Source organism: Anticarsia gemmatalis, chromosome 9 (genome assembly GCF_050436995.1).
Source record: "Anticarsia gemmatalis isolate Benzon Research Colony breed Stoneville strain chromosome 9, ilAntGemm2 primary, whole genome shotgun sequence".
NCBI classification, from domain to species: domain Eukaryota; kingdom Metazoa; phylum Arthropoda; class Insecta; order Lepidoptera; family Erebidae; genus Anticarsia; species Anticarsia gemmatalis.
The window spans coordinates 11,171,918-11,195,909 of NC_134753.1; the positions used below are offsets into that span (position 1 = coordinate 11,171,918).

A 23,992-nucleotide genomic window follows, 5' to 3' on the forward strand; every position below is an offset into this window, starting at 1 on the left:
GTCAAGTAAACCTTTTTTCCTTGACACGAATTAAAGTCTCTACATGGAATGGGAAGGTCATTAATTAACGAAAAGTAATTTAGACGAACTACGTCAATGTTTTTTATGAATCACCGTGTGAGTCGATACTCTCTAAAAGTTGTCCACATATCGGTAATAATGACTCATATCCTGTTTTAACGTCATAACACACAACCTGCTAATAATCTTTAATATACACTGGTTTCCAGTGCAAAAACGAGATCTGAAGCGGCTTAGTTTTATATTTTTTATGTCTCAATCCTCGGTTGCTTTATGAGGAAAAAAAATGAGATTCTGTTAAAGTGAATGCAACTTAAGTAGCGGAGGATAGTACGTGGAATCCAGTTTTTAAATGGGACTTGTTTCTGATATTGCTGCCTTGAAAAATAAAAGGACATGCATACGACTCAAATGTACTTCGGTCTTTAAAAGTAGGTAGGTAATATACGTACTACAGTATATTTCTCTGGCATCGATTTGTCATGAATGTTAAAAAAAGAAACTTGAATAAAGTCATTTTCGGAGACATGCGAACCACGAACTAGGTCTAATTATTGAAAAAGAATTTCAGTGAAAGTTGCTTCCAAACCTCATACTGACGCGTAATCTTTACAGACGAAACAAGACGGGTAAATGGCCTAGATGACTCACCGGCGTTTGTTTACTATCATCACCTCGTAAATTACACATTAAATACTTATTTACTTCCGTTATAGCATTGTTCGTAACTTATCAGCTACTGGAGACTTGCATTCTTTGATAGTGACACATGTGATTATTTTGTCCTAAGTTTCTGCGAATGATTCGTTATCTGAGCTTTATCATGATACTGGTGACGATTTAGTAATGATTTTGTACTTGAAACAGTACAACTAACTAGGCTTTAATTCTTAGTATTTTTTAAATAAGGGGATTGACCTAACTGACAGTCTACATTGGGAATCACGCGCTGCTGACGGTGTTTTTACATAATAAAAAAAAGTAACGAATTATATCTTTAAATTACGCTTGAATATTTAATGTCTTGCTTTCAGTTAAATTGGTTACTGTCCAGGAAACCGCTTTCTTATGCATAAACATATCAATCTCATATCCGGAGCATAGTTGGCAAAACGAAGCAATAACTTTAAAATCTGCCGTAACTAATAGTCCGTTCGGAAATAACACAGTGAACGAACGCGGAAGAAATTCTTTTGTTTGGGATGTGCAGCAATTTGTCTGAGCATCTTGTTTCATTTCGAGGTCATGTCCAGATAACTGTACTCAATATAGCATTGATTTTGCACCAAAACTGGGTTGCGGTTTGTACTGGTATGGTGGTTATGCAATGCTGCCAGTCATACTTGACTGACCATGGGTGGGAAAACATCCGACGGACTAGTAAAAATAGATAAATTACCGCAGGAATAACACTGCCGTTCAAAGGTACTTGAAGTTTTCGATATACATTTAGGGGTTTACTAGTTCAGTCACTGAATACCACATACGCTAGAAGTGCCTGAAAATGTGCATAATAGGATAAAGGAAGTCTATCAAATGTTGATAGTCTTGATAGAGTCAATAGAGAGAGTCGTCAAGGCTATTTTAATAATGTAGTTGTTTTGACTGAAGACGCAATTTAAATCAATGAAAAAAATGATTTTATGAATCTTGTGCGTGATTTCCTCTTTGTTAAAAGTAGTAGATCAATCCACAAGTACCAAGGGATGCAAGTCACCACATGATGAAAATTGTCTTGTCGTGAACCTAATGAAATCAGAAGGTCGGTACAACGATACAATCTTGTTCTTGTGAGAAAAAGATTAAGGATAACATCGCTAGCAATTAAACTACAGCTTTACACATACACACATAAACGGGAGACCTTGGGAATCAATCAATTTTGCAAAACGACGCTTCTAAATTGCCGCGTTCATCCACTTTTGGAAGATTTTTATAGATGTCGTGATATTTTATTTTATTACTTTGATATCGCAAGTCGCAATCGGATAAAATCTATGTGATCTCATCTAGGGTACTCTGTATATTATTACTTTAAACTGAAACGAAATTAAAATGAAAACGGATTTAGCCCAATGTAGACTTTCATATGTGAAGGTATAGGTTCAAATTACCTTGTCTAGAAGATGGGGTTAAATAGGATTGTATTACCTAAAATTCCAGTATATAATCGCACTATACCCTATCTTACTCAGCTGAAGAGATTAATAGCATTGCATAACTCATAATATCAGTAATCTTTACAAAAAAAGTACCACATTTTAACTCGTACACCTCACAACAATTCAAGATTCTTGATAAGAACAGACACCGGCAGTAGATACTATGCAATACAATAGACATTGGTTTTGGTCTCGTATAAGCTGCTCCAAATAACGATGGTATAACAAACGACCTGGAAACCTCGGTGGGTGTGAGTTCAATGTCTTGCGATATCGCTGCGATCTCGTTACGGAGCTGATATTAGGCTGTGTATTCAGCAGGCATATCGTTTGCTGATGACTATTAGCTATATAGAGTTCGTTAGAAAATACTACGTTAAACCATTACGTTCGGAACTGTGGAACGGGGCAAGATTGGTCTTAACAATGACTACTGCATAATTATCCTTGTTGAAACTATACACATTTTTAATCTAAGTACATGAATTACAAACTACAAACGTACGTTTCAATAACATCTACTACATATTTTAATCATAAAAATCGCATAAAAGTTTGGTTTGTTATCCCTGCACTATAGATAGATGCATTTATGTTTTCTTAATAGAGTATCATGTAAGCGGAGAGTGAGCCGCATACGGTTAGCTAACTGCAAATACACGACTACGTTTCGCTTCATGCTCGTGGATCATGGTGTATAAGAGCGTCTATGCGTTTATGTGACAATTTGCCCGGCTGTATACAGCATGTGTTTTTGTGTCCGTTGACCGTTTAGTGTAGCCATTGTACGGAACAGGTGGGGAGCTTGATTATGCAGTGCTTTATGGAGTTTGTCATTAAATACTCCTAGTTACTCATCAGTTAGTATTTATAGAAGTAAACTCGGATCATAGGCCGCCTATATTCACGTACCGTTAGAAAATTTACACACGATACTTAAATTACATTTTAACTACTTTTCTTTTCTAAATTTGCTGTTATATCTCATGTGAGATGATCTCGTCACAATGAGTGACATTTCGAGTTAGGTCTTAAGTCGAGCGCGCGTGACGAACGACGAGCCTAGACGCTTTCCAACGATTACTCCATAGAAAGCTAGCCGAATGTAGAAACATCCTAGTATTTTTTGCTCGAGTTCAACGGTCAAACTATTGCAGTATATTTGAAACGGACCACCATTATTCTTAAAGATATTTGCTCTAATACGATTTGTCGCGTTTATGCAACGATTTAGTTTCGCACGACTGAGATTGACGAAAAAAATGATCAGTTGAGAAACGTTCCGAATCAATAGACATAATGGATTAAGTTTGTTCCGTTTTAACTGAAATAACGGGAGAATAGGTTGTAAATATTTATGTTTCCTTTTAAAGACTGGTTTACTCCGTGCCTTATACTTGGACGTACATTTAAATAGAGTGGTTGCAGTGTGCAGTGTACACTTGATTGCGCAAGATGCACGTTGCAGCTTGTACATAAATACACCGTCTCATATTATATGAGCGTTTGTGAGGCATAATTTGAAACCGATTGGCTACAGGATACTCTTTAAACGTATTTTGTATACTTTTAAAACTTCGTGGGGAGTCAGTCACTTTCAAAGATAGGTAGATATTATTCAAATACCCTAACTCGTACCTACGTTGTGATCAAGATTAGATCAGTTTTTATAACACCTGAGGATATTGAAACCCAAATCAACGTACATTTCCAAGACATAAGCAGAAGTAGTCAGGAAATCCTCACATTTTAGTACCATTTAATTACCTAATTTCCTATTTCTTACATTCATAAATTACGGCGGCAATTAGTAGTAGGTTACGTTCGCTCGTTGTAGTCGGCTCTTTGCGTAAACGACTCCATTCATACACCGAGTTTATGCTACGATGCATTTCTACTGAGTAAAAAACTCAATAACACTGTAAAGGCGTTTCCAATCACGTACTACCAGTTACAAGTGGGATTGCTAAGAAATTGCTCGTGTTTATTGTAAACGGTTTCACTTATGATTCAGTGCAAGATTGCTGTTTAAAATAAGCATATAACGAGAGCCTACTAATAGTATACCACAAGAAAATTCCTGCAAGTTTGGTACACAGTGCCCTCTTTTCTAGTATTTTGTAATCGCTAGGATTGTGTAAACAACGTTTCGCCTGTATTTTCATATTCGATTTTCGCGATTTTCCTAATACTCACAAAGGTTACTTTGTTTTTCATCATCTTAATAAAACGTTGATGTATGAAGAGCTGTTTGAGTTTTCCTGATTTCGGAAGTGATAGAAGATAAGCTTCCTACTAAATAATGACACTTTGATTGAAATAAAGTCTACCAAAGATTAATGCTAATAACAGCTTTTTAATAGCATTATAGGCAGTACTGTAAAGTAAATCTATCACTGTCTAACGGGCTCGGAACTCAAGCTACGATCAAGATTAGCTCTACTATAAAAACTTAATTACTGTTTTTCTCGATCGACCTGAAAATCGTTAGCAATATGGGGCCGTTATCATAATCGGAAATCAGTATATAAATATAATGGGTTTGAATACGAAAATATTTACTAGTAAATAGATGATACTTAACCATTTCATTAGCGAAATATGCATGAATAGATAAACGACAATAAATAGATGGTTTTAAGTAACGAGAATCACTAATTATAATCTACTTTGCCATACCAACGTCTTCTTACCTAGAATTTTAATTATCAATACAGTTGTAAAGTTGTTGTTGTTAAGTATTTAACAAAATGCTGGACATAATATAAAACTTAATACCAAATAGAATAAAAATAATTTAATGTATAAATGAGACGTGATAAAATACAGTCATCAGCATTTTAAAATAAAAATTACATGGAAGTCTGTACAAATATAGAATGCATTAACCCTAGTACAAGATGTTTGACCCAAATGCATCGCCTCACAGGCTGGTTAAGAAATATTCTCTTGGGACACGGTGGTATGTGCTTGTATAACACACAAGGGATAAACACGCGGACAAAGGCTATTGTGACATGTAAGACAATGAAGATGTCCACCAAGTAAACGATGTGATAACTGTTTGATGAGAGAGGAAAAATATGGGAGATGTTATTTACTTTAAATTATGAATGTCATTATATTGTCAAGCTATTTTCTCAAGAACTTCTGGTCCGATTTGGGAAATTGAGTCGAGAGATGTGAGGTAATATAAGCTATAAGCTAGGTACTTTTTATCCAGAATTTTATCATTTATGATATGGTCAGTGATCAACCTAATATCAAAGCTATTCTCGCCACCCGAAGAACTTTGCCGTGGCTTGTGTTAAGCTGCATAATGGCTACAGAAATAAGTATGTGTTTTTCCTTTGTCAAGAGTGATTCTTATGTACCAAGATATCTATATATTGTCACATTGATATGTATTATCAAATTGAACGTTACACTTACCGGAACAGTAATGATTAAATACCATATTGTGTTATCATTGAATTCTGTGTCATTGTTTACTTTATTGATAATAATACGATGGGTAGGAACTGTCGTAATGGGAAACAACACGTTTGTACACTCATTTCAAATATTAGAATAGAATAGAATATCTTTATTTCGGACAAAATCCATATGCATGTTAGTATTGATTCACCCCAATATTTAATGCTAGTCTATTACAGGAATACTAGTTTCAGGCAGAGACTTCGTCCGTGTGGAAAGATTTTCCGAAGTATAATACGATATATCCTCAGTGATAGGCCCTAACGATTTTAGTTTTCAGGCGACTATCACCATATTTTATGTACATGAACGAAGATGTGCGTTGCTTGAGACGAATGGCCACAATCCGAGTTGCCCAGAAAGAGCAACAAACATCCTCACGGACCCATACATTAACAATGTAAATAGGATGTAAATATAATATCAAACGCTAATAAACATATCTGTTCATATTATATGTGTTTCAAAACTTATATTCGCAAGCGTTCTGCAGTATTCAGATTAGAATCGTGTTGGAAACGACTGGCAAATTCTGATAAAATCTGCAACTGGTTAAACTAGCTGGAACTAAATCATGCAAAATGTATAGTTATAGCTTATCGTAGTTGCCAAAACTAAATCTAGACTACATAATTTACAACTTAACTTACGAATACTTTAGTAGGGATTGTAAATTGTGATTATCTATGTTCCATTCTATGTTTTTATTAAATTTTGCCGTATGGTTTATGCCTTGAATAACGCAGTCCTGATAAAAATGCAGAACGTTAAACAAAAGTTCATATTTTTTTTTATAAATATATCTGTATAACAAAGCCTTTGTTCCCCACAAATAAAAATATAATCAGGACAAGATAGGCCGGTGTTTAGTGTCGGTTAACATTTGGCGCGGGTGATACCATCGTGCCGCTCTGGTTGCGTTCGTGAAAAGCGTGACAAATGCACTCGCTACAAATCTATCTGTGAAAAATGTTCGTGACGAGAAAAAGCCTGTAACGACAATTCCTTTTAATTCATATCTTTTCTTCTCTCTGCGATTAACGTCAAAGATCAAGTACGTGCTTCGGTGCTTACTTTCAAATTGAATAGTTTACCACCTACCGTGCTGTGGAAAATAAGAAAATGTCGTGTGTGTGTGTGAATTGAGTGACAGCTCATAGTAACTGTATATATAGCTGTAACTTTTGTAAGAATTTTATAAAAAGTCTGCGTCTACTTTTTTTTCTAACTAGCTAAATTTTAGGAAACATTGATATCTCCATTTTTTACCATCCTACCTTTTGAACTACCTACTTAAATGGCCTATTGATATGTTATTAATTTATCTAAATCTTAAGTGTATCGCGAAAATCGTAAACACGAATGTGAGCAACAATACCACAGTTTATACACGAATCAACAATCAAAAATCCCTTAGGGAAATCGCAAAAGGACCACTCACTTAACACTCAACTTAACCACTCTTTAGATTAAAAACCTTTATAACTAGGTAACCGCTTACTTTACCTTGTTATGGAAAATAGCTTGCATTTAGTGTACTGTCAGGTATTCAGTTAAATCAGGATAATAATAGTAAAGCGCGTAGAATCAGTGCCTCGGTGAACGACCTGCAATATTCGCGGCACGATTCTTTACCGTGTCAGGATCGTGACGTCGTGATCTTGTATAAAGGCCCTTTGTAGTGGTCACTGAGTCTTGTGCCTTATTATGATTTGTTTATAGACTCTATATCTGTAGGACTTACGGTTTTGATTTAATCTTATAAATCTAGACCTATAAAAATGAGTAGATAAATGTAACTTCAGCAAGCCAGATCCCCTTTTAAACTGCATTATTTGCAACATTATAAATAGCAGTACAGACTTCAAAAGTCATACCCAGAGTGACAGAAAACACAATTTGATAATTGTATAAGATAAAAAGGATGTATTTGTATCGCCTGAAGTTAAAAGTAATTCAAGTAGTTTTAAACAGGTGACGTCTTAAATGAGAACCACGAATCTCTCTTCTTGTTTCAGATTTTTTGCCATCACTATCTAAGTATTAAGTTTCAGTTTTTCAGTTGCAAACCCATTAACAATTGGCACGTGTTTACGTAATAAGTAATAACCCTGAAATTGTAAACGAACATCGCTACACAGTCACCGGTTCAATCATTCGTCATTGATGATATCAAAATACTCTATTGTTTATCTTTTACGGTAGAGGTCATTGATTGCGTTATGATAATGGATTGCGAATAGATAGCAGTAACAATTGTACAGAAAATTGTATTAGAGGATATAACACAGTATGCTGTCAGACTGTCGGTAATGAAATGTCTATAATCTACTTGCTATGGTCTAGTCTTGACGTTATCTTGTCCAATCAACCCCATCCTGTCTTGCAAAAATCCCATTTCCTGGAAATCGTAACACACTTCAATTTATTCATTGTTTTAGCTTACGAAATTAAATTTCGCATACTATTGCAGACATTGTTGTTACATTTTGTTAGAACAATGAACTTTTGACAGAAAAGGTTATAACTGTTCGCGGTACGGTTCAACATAGTTTTGTGATTATATCCTTCATTATAATTTAATGGCTTGTCTAGTTTACGAGTTTAATGAGCTCGTTGTTTTGTTTTATTGTTTCTATTATTTTATTTCCTATTCAGACTGACAATAAATATGAAAGTTCGTCGTTAAACCTACTCATTTCAATCCATTTGACCCCTGCTTGAAGTAGCAGGTTAGGGGGTCATCAGAATTTGAATAGGTATTGTTTTATGTGCGGGTTTTATAAAAACAGCACCTTTTTAGTCTACACCTGTTTTAGTTCCGTAAAAATATTTAATTTATGCAAAATCAAGTAGCTAATGATGATAGCCAAAATTTAAAAAACATGCGCGGCATATTCATTCGACACGACAACGGAAAGGTGCAGACTGCAACTTATAAAACTATATTCTTTTCATAAAACCATACTCAGTTAAGGCTACAAGCGGAACAGATGGTAGATGAAAGTTTTGAGCAGGGGAATAACAGTATTAAATAATACAGAGAGGAAACACAAATCCCAGCAAGCTTTAAGCACACAAGGAACGTGTCATAAACTTCTGCATTTCATGTCAGTTTGTAGTAAAATTAAAATTACGTGCAATTAACTTCATTATAGCTAGTTATAGTAGTCTTGCAATAAGTAAAGCACTATATTTATAGTGGGGTAATGTAAGCCACCGTAGCATGGGAATCCAGACGGACACAAATAGCACTTGTATAAATTACTTGGCAGGCACGATGGTGTACAGAGAAATCGACGGAAGCACGGCCCGCTACGCAACGTGAAGGCTTTTCTCTTGTAACAACCAAATAAATAGCTCGCCCTTTGTAATTAGTGCAAAAACTATTGTTTGGATTGTAATCGATTGAGTTGAAAAAAAGGTGCCAGGTGGTCATTGTTAACTGTCACTTTTATTTGCTTGTCGAAATAAAATATTTATAGTTTCCTGTTGAGCTTTGTTTGTTAAGTTTCTTATTTCAAGGAAAACGATTTGTGTATTTCAATTTACGAATGCGATATAGGTAAAGCTGCTGTTAAAAGTTGTCAAAATTTCTGAAGCTACGAACGTGCAAGCAAAAAACTCTGGGTAAACAATGAGTATTCTTTGGTACTTTTTAAAATTCGACAGGACTTTTTAATAGCTAAAATCCATTAAGGAAACGCTTTGTTTAAAGTTATTTTGTCTGTTTGCAAATATGTTTGTTTGTCTTACGAGGACATTCGCGAGACAAAGAATTCCTAGCTTAAATGCAATCGATATTGGAACCTGTTTGAATGTGTTTACCCACCATATTTGGATATTATCCTCATAACAGTAACTCCTCGTGTTGATTCAAACGTATTTGATATTCCTCGCCACACGCACACCACAGGAAGTCGGCACCATAACGCTTGGAATTTGCCTTGAATGTCCAATACCGTAGGGAGTACTTACTTACCCATCGCAATGCCAGTTAGACGATTAAACAATAGATTTGCATTGCAGGTGCATTTTCATAACTATTAGACGATGCCAGCCAGTGATTGTTACTTATGTAATTATTAGGTAAACGTTGTTTAAACGTTCTTAAGTTATTCAAAGCCTAGGGAGGGAGAATTTGTTTAGGCAAGTTATATAGCTTTAAGCTAAGGTAGGTACCTGACTATTTAGTGTTTAAGGTAATTTATGCGTTAGTAGATTCTCCTGTTTTCCTTTATTATAACGAGTTCCAAAAACTCATTTTTAAGTTTATTTTTGTTAGGAGACAGGCTCTAAATTTACCTACACATTTTCAACAATCAACATAATCTTCCTGTATTTATTTACTTTCTGCGCAAGTTCGGCTGTACTTATCATTGTAAATTACTATGTAAAACTAATTGCAAATTCGTATGTCGTGTACCGAAACGCAAACTAGAAATCAATACTGTTCAGTGTTCAATCATGTACGAGTCTCGAAACAGCTTTTAGCAGTCCGTTACAAAGTAGGCCTCATACAAAGCGCTCGTAACACAACCTGATAGGATTATGTAACGCAACATCTTAAATTTCTTTTTTGACTTTGACCTCCAAAAGAAATTATCTAATCGTGAACTTGAATTGGAAACATATGTAAACGATCAATTTGTATACAGAAAAGTTGACGTGAACTTTTGAATAAACGCAGGATTAATGCAGTTTTATATAGTTTCTGTATGCGTTGAATTAATAATTAATAGCTCGGAAATGACTTAATGATAGCCTTGACAGTTATTAAATGGTCAATCTATCTAGTCTTTTCTAAACATTCGTAAATGGACAGGCAAACCAAACTCGCAACCTACGATTTATTTCATTGGTCAATGCCATCGACTCACGTCATAAGACAAATGACGGTTAACGTTTAAACACCGAATGGCAAATTGAATGAAAAAACTCTTCGTACTTTATTATTAATTATTTGAACCGCGAAGCTCTGCGTGTGTACAATGTTTTATTCCCTTTTTCACCTCTTATGCTCGGTTTCTCAGTTCATTCAGCATTTTTTTTATTTTAATTTAAACGTTTAACCCGGGAATTGGAGAGTTAAACTTTTGAAGAAGAGTCCCCTTTATTTGATCCCGATTTTTAACTCTCTCCGTGTCAATTTTATCAGAATAAGTGCAGCAATTTAGTAGTCAAAATGCTTTTCGTAATTAATAATATTTGTATGGATGTAGACATGTACTAAATTTCACTAAACAGATAGAATGATACTTTTCTGCTGACTCACAATTTGAGAGTCGTCCTTCACTCGTCCTTTACCCTCGTTAACCGGTATTCGATCACTAATATGGGACTTTTTTATGCGTCGTAGTAGAGTAGATAGCCGGTGGGGCGTAACGTTTTAACGGACGTCTGCGACCTGCCTTAAAATATGCCGAATGACGTGACTTGAATCGTAAAAAAGTGTCTTGGCCACTTCGGTCTGTATTGAAGTGCACGCATCAACGTTTTGTTCGCTTCTTATAAGGGGAGAATAAAAATGTTATTTGTACAGTGTACATTCTTTAGGAGTCTATCTTCTGTTATAAAAAATCTGTTGCCGGTATTCACATTCATAGAAATAGCTTTTACTTCGTGCACGATTGAGAAACCTAGTCACAACGCCTACTATGATGTAAATCTTATTCATAAGTCTAGACAACTCGGTTCAGATTTAGCACTTGTGCTTAACCAAAACGGTTCTAAAAACTTTCTATTCACTTCCATTGAAATGTCATTGCGGATATACCTTTTGATAAAAAACGACAGTTGTCAATGTCTACCTGTCTAATAGAAGTAAAATTATTGTTTATTGTCGGTCGAAATTACATCACTCACATTCCAATTTAGCAACGGTGAGGTAACAGTTGGGCAGTAGAACGTGACCATATGAATGGGGTTGTGTGAAAAGGCAGGAAGCCATAGAAGCGAAGTGCAAGGGCGCAACGCGTTGGTGTAGGCTGCTGCCGACCGGCGCGCGCGCATGTCTCACCATGACGTCATGCGCATAGGTGTCGATGACCATTATGTTATGTTAATGTTGTGTAAATGTTAACTTAACGATTCGCGTATTAGGCAAAAAAACATTTATCATCTCAACTTTTTTTATGTGACGTCTTATTAAATTTGAATACATTAAAAAGTATGAATCACACCATACTAAATGACCCGAACTACAGCTGTTTAAATAAATTTTACCCGACACAAGGCCCTTGTACTCGATAACTTCAAAAAAAGGTCTTCTATTAAATGGTTCCAATGAAAGTAATCTGAATGTGATCTGTTTTTTCCCAACATATGATGCAGTGCAGGATGTAGTCAAAAAAATCGACACTATCAACGCCTACGCGCACACTGTCATCCGCTGTCGCGCGATAACGGGCTCTTTGCTATTCACGCTAGTTATTTGAATTGCACAAGTTGTGCACAATTTGGAGAGGAATGACCCAAAAACACCTTTGTAGCCTTTGTTACCTTTGTAGATATTTTAAAAATTAACATTGAAACTACCTTGTTAAGTATCCGCAAAGAATATTAAATATTATTGCTTAACGCTTTGCGCATCCGCCCATTCTTCTGTAGTTCACCCCTTATGCGCTTGGGCAACTCTCTAATCGATTGTGAAATGGCAACAATACAATCACATACATTTGTGCATTATATTCTAGCCTTTCACTTAGAAAATCACCTTCTATTGACATGTTAAGTGCAATAGTTTGTATGGTAATATGACATCATTTAAACTTATGTTTTCCGTACTCACTGCGGTTGTAATAACTGGTCCATGTCTTTTCCAGGGTGAAAATCAGAAAGGAATTACATTTACGAGTACGGAAGAGCCGGTCCAATCTTCTAAGCCTATACCAGACATCCGGTTAGTGGATGGACCATCGATCTTAGTAGGAAGAGTTCAATTATTACATAGAGGACAATGGAGATCAGTATGCACAAATTCCAGAAAGTAAGTTGATAGTTTATTAAGAATTATTTCAAAAATCTTATTGACAATATGTCGAGTGTACTCTAAATTTATTTTATCTCATTTCAGCTGGACAGTCAGCGATATGGAGACAGCATGCCGACAATTAGGCTTCATGGGAGGTTCCTTCTACAACTGGATGGACCGGCAACCTGGCAGGCGAGCAAGGCTGTTGTTCGAAGAACCAAAATGCAAAGGAACAGAATACGATCTATTTCAATGCGACTGGAACTCAAGACAACTCGGCTCAGGCGTTTGCGACTATCACCCAGATCTCGCGATACAATGTTCACCCCACCATGACATTAGCGAACAGGGAAATTCTGGCAGACATTGGAGAGGAATACGCTTCGAAAATGCCGTCTATGAGAGAATACTCACAGCTGTAAATACTCTCTATGTTCCTACATCAATGTCCAGACTTGAACACGTAATCATAAAAAATGCAGGCCTGGGAAGAGATAACAATGCTACAAGTGCCTTAGACGTAATAGGTGTTCCGCCAGTCATGGAAGACATTGAAGTATCAAATTCCGCCTTCAACGCGATAAATGTGACGTCACCTAACGCTCCCATAATAATCAACAACTGCACGATACAAAACAATAGGGGATACGGTGTGTATGTGAATTCCACGTATGGCATGGCAAAGATTGAGAACTGTCTGATTCACGATAATGGTGGCGACGGGGTCAAATACGTGGTGCACGAAATGAACATCGACGAAAGGTTGGACAGAAGCGAAATATTTGACTTGTGTACATTAGCATCTACCCCCAGCCAAACATTTCCAATTCAAATGTCGATCGAGCAGTCGAGATATTCTAATATGGAAAGAGATTGTAACCAGAAATTTTACACCAGACCCGATCACGTCCTAACTTTAAGTTTTATTAAGCTTTTGACTAATCGGAATAATACTGGCGAAATATTTATATACGACGGATTGACGGCGGAGGATAGACTTATATTGGCATTTAGTATTAGAAATCATACTCGACCGCAAAGTGTTACGTCAACGAGGAACCGCATGTACGTGAGATTTCGTGCCAACACGAGGACAGACATTACAGGCTTTCTCAGATTAACTTCGGGTGTCAGCAAAACCTATGATTTAAATATAACAGACACGATTATTTCCGATAACAATGGTAGAGGCGTGGCTATAGAAAACCTTAGATCACAAGTACACATTCATCGAACTTCAATATCTAACAACAATCACGTTGCCGGACTTCAAGTCGTGAGCGGAGCCGGCGATGTTAATGTTACTGAAAGTAGGATATCATTCAATCAAGGCGATGGAGTCAACATTACCGTTACTGGAGGGAACCGAAACATATCAAGAAGTATACTAAGTTCTAATCAAGGTTACGGGATTGCCGTCTGGATAAATAATACTCAAGAAACGGAATATATTCCAGTTAATCAAACAACTGCCGTCGAATATTCTGAAATATTTAAGAATTTAGATGTAGGCATTTTGCATGGTAATTTCTGCGGTGACAGTTGGGTAAACATTACCGGAAACTGGTTCAATTCAAGCGTAGAAAGTACCATCGAAATCTTAACCTGTTGGAGACTAAATAATCCTAGCAGATTGCTCAATTTGCAAATAGGCCACAATAGATTTTATGAAAACCAAAGAGTTCCAGTGAAAGTCCAGCCGGCGCTGAACGTACTAGGACGGATCGAATATAATTTCTTTGAACATGGAAACTACGGCGCAATAGTGATATTAAATCGAATAGAAGGAAAATACCTAGAAGAATTTGAAATATTACCAGCACGATTTGACATACAACATAACTATTTCTTTGGTAACAAGGGACCTTTCGTTGTAAACCTGGGTTTGTCTCCTTACAGTGATCTTCAATACATATTGTTTTCTCGCAATTTCCTTAGAGACAATAAAATAAGAGAGCCTTATGAGCCTCTGGAAGGCGTATCATCGAGACTCACACCAAGAAGTAGAGTCGCTGCAACAATAGTATTAGCTTCAAGTAATATCGATGTTTTTAGAAATATAATTAACAATCCAGAAGCTCAATATGAAATTGGATCACACGTTGAAGATCAAAGCAAAGTATTAAATTGTACATTCAACTGGCTTGGGCATGGCGAAGAAGAAAAAGTTTACAATAGACTGTTCCATCGGAAAGACAGGTATAACTTAGCGAAGATTGTTTACATGCCTTATTTGCTACATAGTAGTAACCCAGGAGCGACGCAGATCAATTACAATTCGCTATACGTGCCTCAGTTTAATGTTCCCGGCACTTTTGTCGTCGGTGGTGAAGTTGAAGGCATAGAAATGCTTCGGCAAGGCGAATACGACGTCAACAAAGACATTAATATTCGTCCCGGCGGAAAATTAGTTCTGCAATCCGGTGTGACATTAAAATTCCCTCCAGCTATCGGCATAATGGTTGCAGGAAAACTAGACGCTAGAGGAAAACGACCTAACGATATTACTCTTACTTTGAAAGAAGAAATTGTAATGACAAACGATAGTGTTTATGAAACTGATTTTGAGCCAACTACACCAGGGTATACGGAACCTATTGTGCCTATTAGATTATTAGGAGGTAGAACACAACACGAGGGAAGATTGCAAGTAAGAATTGATGAGAAATGGGGAACTGTGTGCAATTATAGGTGGAATATTATCAACGCTGCGCTTGTATGCAATCAACTTGGTCTAGCGTTGAACCCAGATGATTGGTTCTTAGAACCAAATGAAATACCTGCTGCGGGAACTACAGAAGATATCCTACTATCAAATGTTGAATGTACAGAGTTTGATAATGATATAACTAAATGTAAAGCAGAAACTAAAGATCACTTTGAAAATTCTTGCACTCACGAAAATGATGTTGGAATCAGATGTTATGAGACAAGCTGGGCTGGTGTGAGATTCAGTGTTATTTCAGAAAGAGCCGACCTACAATATGTCACAGTCGAAAAAGCTGGATTGCTAGATTATTCTTCCAATCTTTTCAAGCCGGCACTTCAAATTGATTTCGCGCGTCACAGTTTAGAAAGTATAAGGATAACTAACAACTACCACGATGGATTGGGTATTCTGTATTCAGATTTGTACGGTGCAGATGCCGTAAATACTGTTCGAAACTCAGAATTCAGCAATAATAGAGGAAGTGGTATTAGTTTCAAACAATTGGGTCTGAAGGTATACGGGTCAGTCATAGAAAATAACAACTTGGCTGGTATTTCTCACAATCCTCACATCCCTGGTGCACAGCAAAGAGAAATAGCGGGCTGGTTTAATTTAGACCCTGGATTCAACATGGATGAGTCCAGCTACCGTCCTATAATCATCCCTCAATACGAAACGGATATAAGCTTAGTGAATGGAGAGACGAGACATATAGTTTTCTCAAAACGCCTTGGAGAAGAGATTACAAAAACTTACAATATCAAATGCAATCCAGGTTATGTCCTCGGACTCCAACTTCTGAACCCTATTCACAACTTTTCATCAGAAAATATTTGCATATATGATTCGCAAAATATAAACGAAGCAAGTGTACAGTGGTGTCTTGATCGTGATCTATCGACGTTCCCTACTACAAGTAGCAGTTTTGGCGTTGTGTTAACGTATGAAAGTGGAACAAATGCTTTAGGCGGAGTCGTGTTAGTCGTTAGCACGATCGTTGCTCCGGTACAAAATCTAAGGAACAGAATTGTTAAAGGCCCTGTACCGACATTACAAGTAGTCAATTCGAAGATAAAAGGAAACACCAAAGGTGTGAAAGCACTGTATTATAATCGCTATTTGAATGAATTGGGCGATCACTTTTTAAGAAAAGCCAATGAAAGTATTAAAATATTTAGCTGTGAGATAGCGCATAATAAAGAAGAGGCTATTTACGTAAACACTCCTTTTTGGGACATTCACGATAGTAACATTACAGAGATAACTATTATGGTCAACAGCAGTTTGATCACTGATAACGGCAGAGGGATATATCATTTTGCTAGAGATTTGAGGAGCTCGAATAATTTATATCATTATATTCTCCAAGATAACACGATAGAAAGGAATAAACAAGGTGGGTTTGATGTCAGCTTGCCGTACGTTTGGCAGTATAACGAGAATTTCACACATTCGGTGTACATGCACAATAACACTTGGCGAAACAACCAACATTTCGCTTTAATCATCGACGGTCATTTCGCCGAAGTTAACATAACAAAGAACATTTTCACCGACAACAATTGCAAGACCGGCCTTATTTCCATACAAGGTATGGAAAAGAAAATGATGATCGATGGAAACTTTATTGAGAGGAATAATGGGCAATTTATGGTAAAATTCCATATGGATAGTCAAAGTGAAATTATGGGCATAGTTTATGCCTTGTTCGTTTATAACCAAGTGAAGAATAATAAACACATACTATCGCAAGTCAGCCGCGGAGCTCTTATAAGAAACGTAGAGCCTACTTACGTCATAGGTTTCAAAGGAATACAGAAAGTAAAAGTAAGTAGAAACTTATTCGGCAACAACGCATTGGAGTATACTTTAGTCGCTGGAATAAAGACTGCGAAAATAAACAACTTGCTAGATGTCACCGAGAATTGGTGGGGAAGTACGTTAGAGAAAGAAATAACAAAACAAATATTTGATTTTGATGACTGGAATAATCACGCTATCGCTACGTACCTACCTTACTTACTCGAAGACAGCATGGATTCTAGTGTCTCAGCGTCATTTAGTCCCGAAAGCTTCATGGATACAAATGAGTTAGGAGGCCGGCTAATGTCTAACTTGACCATTGAATCCAGAATCGCTCCATATATAGTACGATCTGATATTACTGTGATGCCAGACGCTGTGTTAACTATCAGCCCTGGTGTGATCATGGAATTTGCACCAAATGTTGGCATCCTCGTCATGGGATACCTTCACGCGATAGGTCATAGCCAATTGCCAATAGTCATGCGACCACTTACTCCAGAAAGTAACATTGAACTCAACAGAGTAAGAAGAGATGCTGGACAATATTCATCGACTCATCACAAGCACAGACGTCAGTTAGAATCGTTGATAGTACCGAACTCAATAAGACTTTGCACAGGAAGAAATTGTTCGATAAATGATAATGTAGCTGAAAGGGCTAACGAAGGATTCTTAGAATATTACAACAAAACTACTCTGCAATGGGTGCCGATGTGTGATAATCGCTTCACAGAAAGAAACGCTCAAGTTGTATGCAGAGAACTAGGTTTTGATCCGATCAATGTTTTCTTCGCACACGATCGACGAGTAGAATACCACAGTAACTCATTGTCTAGAATTTGGTCGTGGCCTGAACCTTTACAATGTGTTGGAACTGAAGACCGTTACGAAGACTGTCCAATCAGACTGAATGGACAACTCTATGGGCACAGACATGAATGTAGATGGGACTCAGAATTCGTTTTCATTCACTGTGGAACAAGGAACTTGGAAGAGAATCTGGAATATTGGGGCGGTATAAGATTTGCAAATCCAGAATTTGAATATTCTTTATACGAACATAGGATCCACGATCATCACACACATGAAACGATGAAGAAATCTGAGAGCGAGCTATTACATGTGCAAATAATTGGTGCCGGTATACTGCACAATGAGAAATCACCGGCTATACAGAGTATTATAAAGAACCCAAGGATTCAAAGCGTGAATATAACGAAATGTGCTCATCACGGTATTAACTTGGTATCTCCCACCGATTCTATAAACATGATGTTTAATTCCGTGAATGACATATTAGGGGAAGGTGTCAGTGCCATATCTTTGAATGGAGAAGGTAGAGAATCAGAGGAATCGAGTTTTACTCCGCTGAAGGATTTAAATCTCCCTTACCATTTGTTTTCACTTATCGACATCTGTGATAGTACAAAGATGATAACTGTTGAAGAGCGAGTACTATTATACTACAAGTATGACAATAACCCAGTGAACTGTGTGAAAATATTCAAGAGTATGTTCAGAGTGAAACCGTTTGGATTCCGTTTGCTTCAATTCAATTTGTTCAACCACACACAGAACTACGGTAAACGGGATTCTATTACATTGTACGCGGGTGATATTTACAATATAACTGCTCCTATGATTGGTTACTTGGAGAATGGATCGCCTGATGAGAAGAAGTTGTTCAGGACTGATGGATCGAGTTTGAGTGTTAAACTGTTTGCAAATGGGGCTTCCGCTGTTCATGGATTTATTGCTGAGATTGTTACTTTGCCGATATCTGCTATTGGATTTAGTAAGTATTTAGCCATTAACAAGTCTGTTTAATTTGTTGAAGACAGTGATTTAATAGTAATTGTTATTTCCCCAGATCGCGATGTTCAACACAACATATCTAGCAGTGAATTCACGAAAAACAGAGATGGAGCTATTACATATCAGTCAGTAGGTGAAGTGAATCCGTTAGTGGCCATCACAAGAAACGAAATAGTGGACAACTGTATGAAATTGTATGGAAACTTCACATCGTGTCCATCAGCTGTAAGAGTCGATGTTCAAAACACACAGACACTGGTTTTCAGAGTGAGTATGCGACCATTTTAAAAATATACACAGAATGTACCAAATAATGTTTATTCTTGGTGACTTTTTATTTAATTCGTATAATTCGTGTTTCAGAATAATTTGGTGCGTAACAATGTGGGAGGTTTATTGGTGAGAGCTGATTCAAGAGGATCTGCGACTTCGCTTCGTGGGTGGATTCATAACAACTTGTTCTTTGGAAATCACGACTTACCGTGTTTGAAAGTTGAAGGTAAAATATTGAATCTACATTGTTTTTTTTATGTTACATCTTTATCTTTTGCTAAGATTTGTGGGAAGTAAATGTTTTTACATAAATAGACTCTAAAAATCATCTCTTAGTGGTTTTATACACTACCTCCTCATACCAAATTTTCAACTTCAACTTTGTGCGCCCAGTAGTTTCGGCTGTGCGTTGTCCATCAGTCAGTCAGTCACTCAGTAACAGAAGAGTTTTACATAATATATGTACAATTCTAATCATAATGCACATTATTACCTTAACATGATTTCTGGATAATAATCTTTATTTTTCCTCCACCAGGTCGCCAATCGTCCCCGTACCAAGAAGTCACCATCTATCGTAACTACTTCACTCGTAACCGCGTTCCATTCAGTGACGTCATCATACTCCGACAAGTGGTCTCCAACTTCACATACAACTACGTCCACGATAACACCGGTATGAGGATCTTAGAAGTCTCCGGCTTTGATAAAGTCAGGCTGCCGATCTATCAGACCACTTCGCATAATGGCTTTTATAGGTAAGTTTACTTTAAGATACAGTTCGCCAATGACTCCTAATGATAAAAAATTTAACGTCTTTTCGGTAATTATGTCCTTATGATATCATTTACAATTTTGCATTAAAATACCTATGCAAGGTGTACGTGTCGAAGTACCTACAACATAGCTGTTGGCAACACACTGGAAATCAATAAAGTTAAATTCAGGCGCCCAATAGCTTGAACATACAACAGAATTAAATCACGCTGATTGTGTAGTGAATTGTTTGAGATTTTGATATTGTCTAACACACATCGATTTTTTCAGGGACCTATCGCTAATTATAAACTGCACGTTTGGTGCAGTAGTTAAAGTGGTCACCTCGCCGCAATAACCGTAGCGTCGCGTGTGGTGGGTTCGAATCCCACCCGAGACAAATATTTGTGTGATGAACACGCGTATCTGTACTGAGCCTGGTTGTAAGCCGGAAACCATGCTCATTCATTTTATATGCAAATTTCCAACGACCTTATTCTATAAGATGATGTATCCTTTCCAGGAACTACGCGACCGACCGTGAAGGCCGCGCTACTGTTGTCGCAGGAACAGCCGGTCAGAATTATGTTGACAACATCTTCTTTAACCCAGACAATGATTACGAAATGATTACCGTCAATAGATCTATGTGAGTACCCAAGCTTTTTGCGGAATACTAACCAAAAGTTTAATGCTACTATAACTTGCGTATTTAATTGATGAAGTTGGCAACATTGATCATTATTGTACAACAGATTTTGATACAAATAAATAGATCAACTTTAGTCGTATGTGGATTATGTAATGGTAATTTTTTGTACTATTTTGGGACGTAAAAGTAAAAATAGAAGATCAATCGCCTAGTATAGTCTGTATTTCGGCTATCCATATTTTATATTGGCTTTCTGATAATAGCGATCTCGCTTCCGGGGAATACAATATGGGCTTTTAGCATGACTTCTGCCAACTACTTACTTCTAAATCCTGCATGTTTGTTATAATATACCTTAGGAAAATAATTATTTATTTGCATGTTTTTGTTGCATGACTACCCGGACCATAGCTTTGTTGACTATAATCCGGCTATCGTAAGGTGAGTCTTAGTTTTAAGAAAATTTATTAATGCACGAATAAGTCAGTCTATCTTTCTATTCTGTACTTTGCTATTCCAAGTGACAGTTTTTACATGGTTTTAGATCTCAAATATGCCTGATCGCGTTAAAATGTATTTGTAAAAATAATATTATTATTATGTAGAGTATGTATATGATAAACATGTAAAAACCACACTTGGATGGTAGGTATAACAATAAGGTTTAATATATATCAAAAGGCGTTAAAATTACTACCAACCAATCGGTTTTTGGGCTTATTTACCTGCTACTAATATTCCTTAACTCAATGAAAACACGTCATAATGTTTATTAAAGGTAGTTCTCATTGATGCCTCTTCAACACTTACTATGTACAATCCAGACAAAGAGTTACGCCTATGGGAATGACTAATTGCCATGCGGTTACAACTAACTGACATTTTCCTCGTGAGTTCTTTAAATTAAGTGTATTGTTTCAAATATCACCACAATAAATGACGTAGTAAACAGTAACACGTCCACTAATGAAACTAGTTGACAATTAAATTCTAGTTTATTAGTGATTCAATGCTCTAGAAGCTTTGATTTGTGAAGTTGTGTTTCTATTCAATTTATTAACAAGTTGAAAATGGAATCAATTTAGGTGTTGCAAATTTTTGTGTTGTGCTATAACTTCTTTGTTTACATTCTGGTCGATCGCCTAACTACCGCAGGATAAGTGTCAGTTAGTAGACCGATTTATTAAATAGGATAAATGCAGACAGACAGATTTTTTACTGAGAGAGACTGTAATTTATCTGTAAGGGTTTAATACCTAAACCCGGTGTTTACAAGCTCGGATACTGTACAAATAGTGTTAGAGTTATTTGAATTGATTTCCTCGGTTTGATTGTTATATCCTAGATATTCAAAAGACTAGATACTTCACGAGCTCCAAACATAGCACATTGCACGTAACAAAATGTGAGATACATCAACTAATATTTCTATTACAATTTCTAGTTCCCTCGACCTGTGGCGCACACGCATCGACGCTAAACATAATTACTGGAGCTACAACGCTACCTTAGCTGTTGCTGGTCGTATAAGAGACCAGAGTGACAATCCTTTGTTGCTGGAAGTGGACTACAGGCCGTTCTATATGAATAACCAGACGGTACTGGGAGGAGGCAAGTGTCCTCCGGGATGGGACGCCGTAGCAGGGACCTGTTACATGTATGTAGGAGCCCCTATGACGTATGAGGAAGCTAGGAGTTTCTGTTTGGTAAGTATCACTGCATTTCTACTCTATTTAATAAGGTGCGTCAAACTATTATTAAAAAAATTGTTGGGTTTAATTGTTTAGTAAACAAAGTTTAATTTAATTGTCTGTATGTAGTATGTGCCTACCTACGTTAAATATGTAATTGTTTCTTAGACGATTAGTATGCCGAATATGTTATTGATTCTTTAAAACAAACACTTTTCAAAGAATCAATAAAAAAATACCGAAAGTAATTTAAATAAATAAATGATAGAAAATGTATGGTATCATGCCAATATTTCCTTTCTTTCTAACCTTATCTTCTTCTAAAGTAATCAATATAAAAAAGTCAAGACACTCTTACTATAATTTAACACAAGAACTCACTTTCATCCAACACGATTATCAAAACTGGTTTCATGCGACCCTAAAAAGTCACCCTTATCCTTTTTAAACAAATCAAGTTTTTTAACCAACCCTTTTTTTACAGTCGGACAACGCTTCAATGCCGTACGTAACAGGCAACTACGCGGTGCTCTACGAGTTCATAAACCGCCAAAACCAGTGGTTCCAATATGGCGACCGTGTGTGGGTCAACCATATTGATTACGTCACACAGTGCACGTCGTTCGCCTTTTCCAATGTTGAGATTACTGATTGTAATCAGAAGAATGCTTTTATTTGCGAAATTGGTGAGTAGTCCATTAATAATTTAATAACTCTATAATTCACACTTTTACACATTCACACAAACTAAAGCTAAAAGTAAAGCTTGGTAAGCTTTATTTTTACATTTTTTTATCGCGGGTTCGATTCCCGGTAGAGGAAACAAGTTTTTTTTTTAATTAATTCACTTTTGAATCTCCTTATAATTTGCATGTCTAATTAGTTCAAAGAAGCCTGCTGTTCAGCAAATACTTCTAGTGCAGTTGATTGGAGCTCCAATGTAGAATGAATAAACAGTTAGTGTAAAGGCTTATTTTTATTTTCTTCTAGATCCAAAGATCGTGATCGACCCAATGTCCTGGCAAGGTGATACGTTAGCAGTAGCGTTTGTCGGTATACTGCTTGCTATGGTCCTATTAGTCGGAGCTGCCGTTATCTGCTGGTACTCGAAGTCTAAACACAGGTTTGTACATCTCATATTCTTATATTAATTGTTCATTCACTCATTCTTCGTATGTGATATTGATTTTCATTTATCCCTTCCCTGATGTCTTAGAGTCAACCATTATTGTTGGCATCAAACATTTAACGACAAACATAAACACTCCAGATCTTCTGTTTCAAATATTTTGTCTGAAACTTCGCTTATAATCTGTCTTTATTTTTCATAGACATGTCCAACGACTAGAGCGACGGAATTCCATTCGTCAATCTCTGCATTCAGTGCGGTCAATCGGCAGCATCAACGGTGGCTTCCCCGATACTCCGTATAGAAGGAAAATGGCGCAAATGGTAAGGAACAACATTGCTTTTTTCCTGTTGTCTTTCTATTAAATAATACATACTTACGTACAGAGATAACATAAATATAAATACGTAAAACACTTGTTTACGGAAGAGCTCTATGAATCTACAAAATAATTCTCGTCTTAGAAGTATATTGCCTTAGCGTGGAGCCTATTCTATAACTCCGAACTAGCTATCACCAAGCCTGAC

General features: G+C 36.7%; 1 protein-coding gene across 2 annotated transcripts in view; it reads left to right on the forward strand.

Annotated features, from left to right (window-relative positions):
• Positions 1-23,992, forward strand: part of bark (C-type lectin domain-containing protein bark beetle) — a 31,604-nt gene that overhangs the window by 5,279 nt on the left and 2,333 nt on the right. The window contains exons 2-12 of one of the 2 annotated variants that reach the window (XM_076117962.1): positions 12,485-12,648; positions 12,736-18,944; positions 19,020-19,231; positions 19,328-19,463; positions 19,776-19,995; positions 20,517-20,642; positions 21,057-21,086; positions 22,090-22,351; positions 22,821-23,022; positions 23,327-23,459; positions 23,668-23,788. In XM_076117962.1, coding sequence (XP_075974077.1) covers positions 12,485-12,648; positions 12,736-18,944; positions 19,020-19,231; positions 19,328-19,463; positions 19,776-19,995; positions 20,517-20,642; positions 21,057-21,086; positions 22,090-22,351; positions 22,821-23,022; positions 23,327-23,459; positions 23,668-23,788 — 7,815 coding nt within the window. The remainder of the gene's footprint in view (positions 1-12,484; positions 12,649-12,735; positions 18,945-19,019; positions 19,232-19,327; positions 19,464-19,775; positions 19,996-20,516; positions 20,643-21,056; positions 21,087-22,089; positions 22,352-22,820; positions 23,023-23,326; positions 23,460-23,667; positions 23,789-23,992) is intronic. The other variant, XM_076117964.1, reaches the window with a different exon arrangement.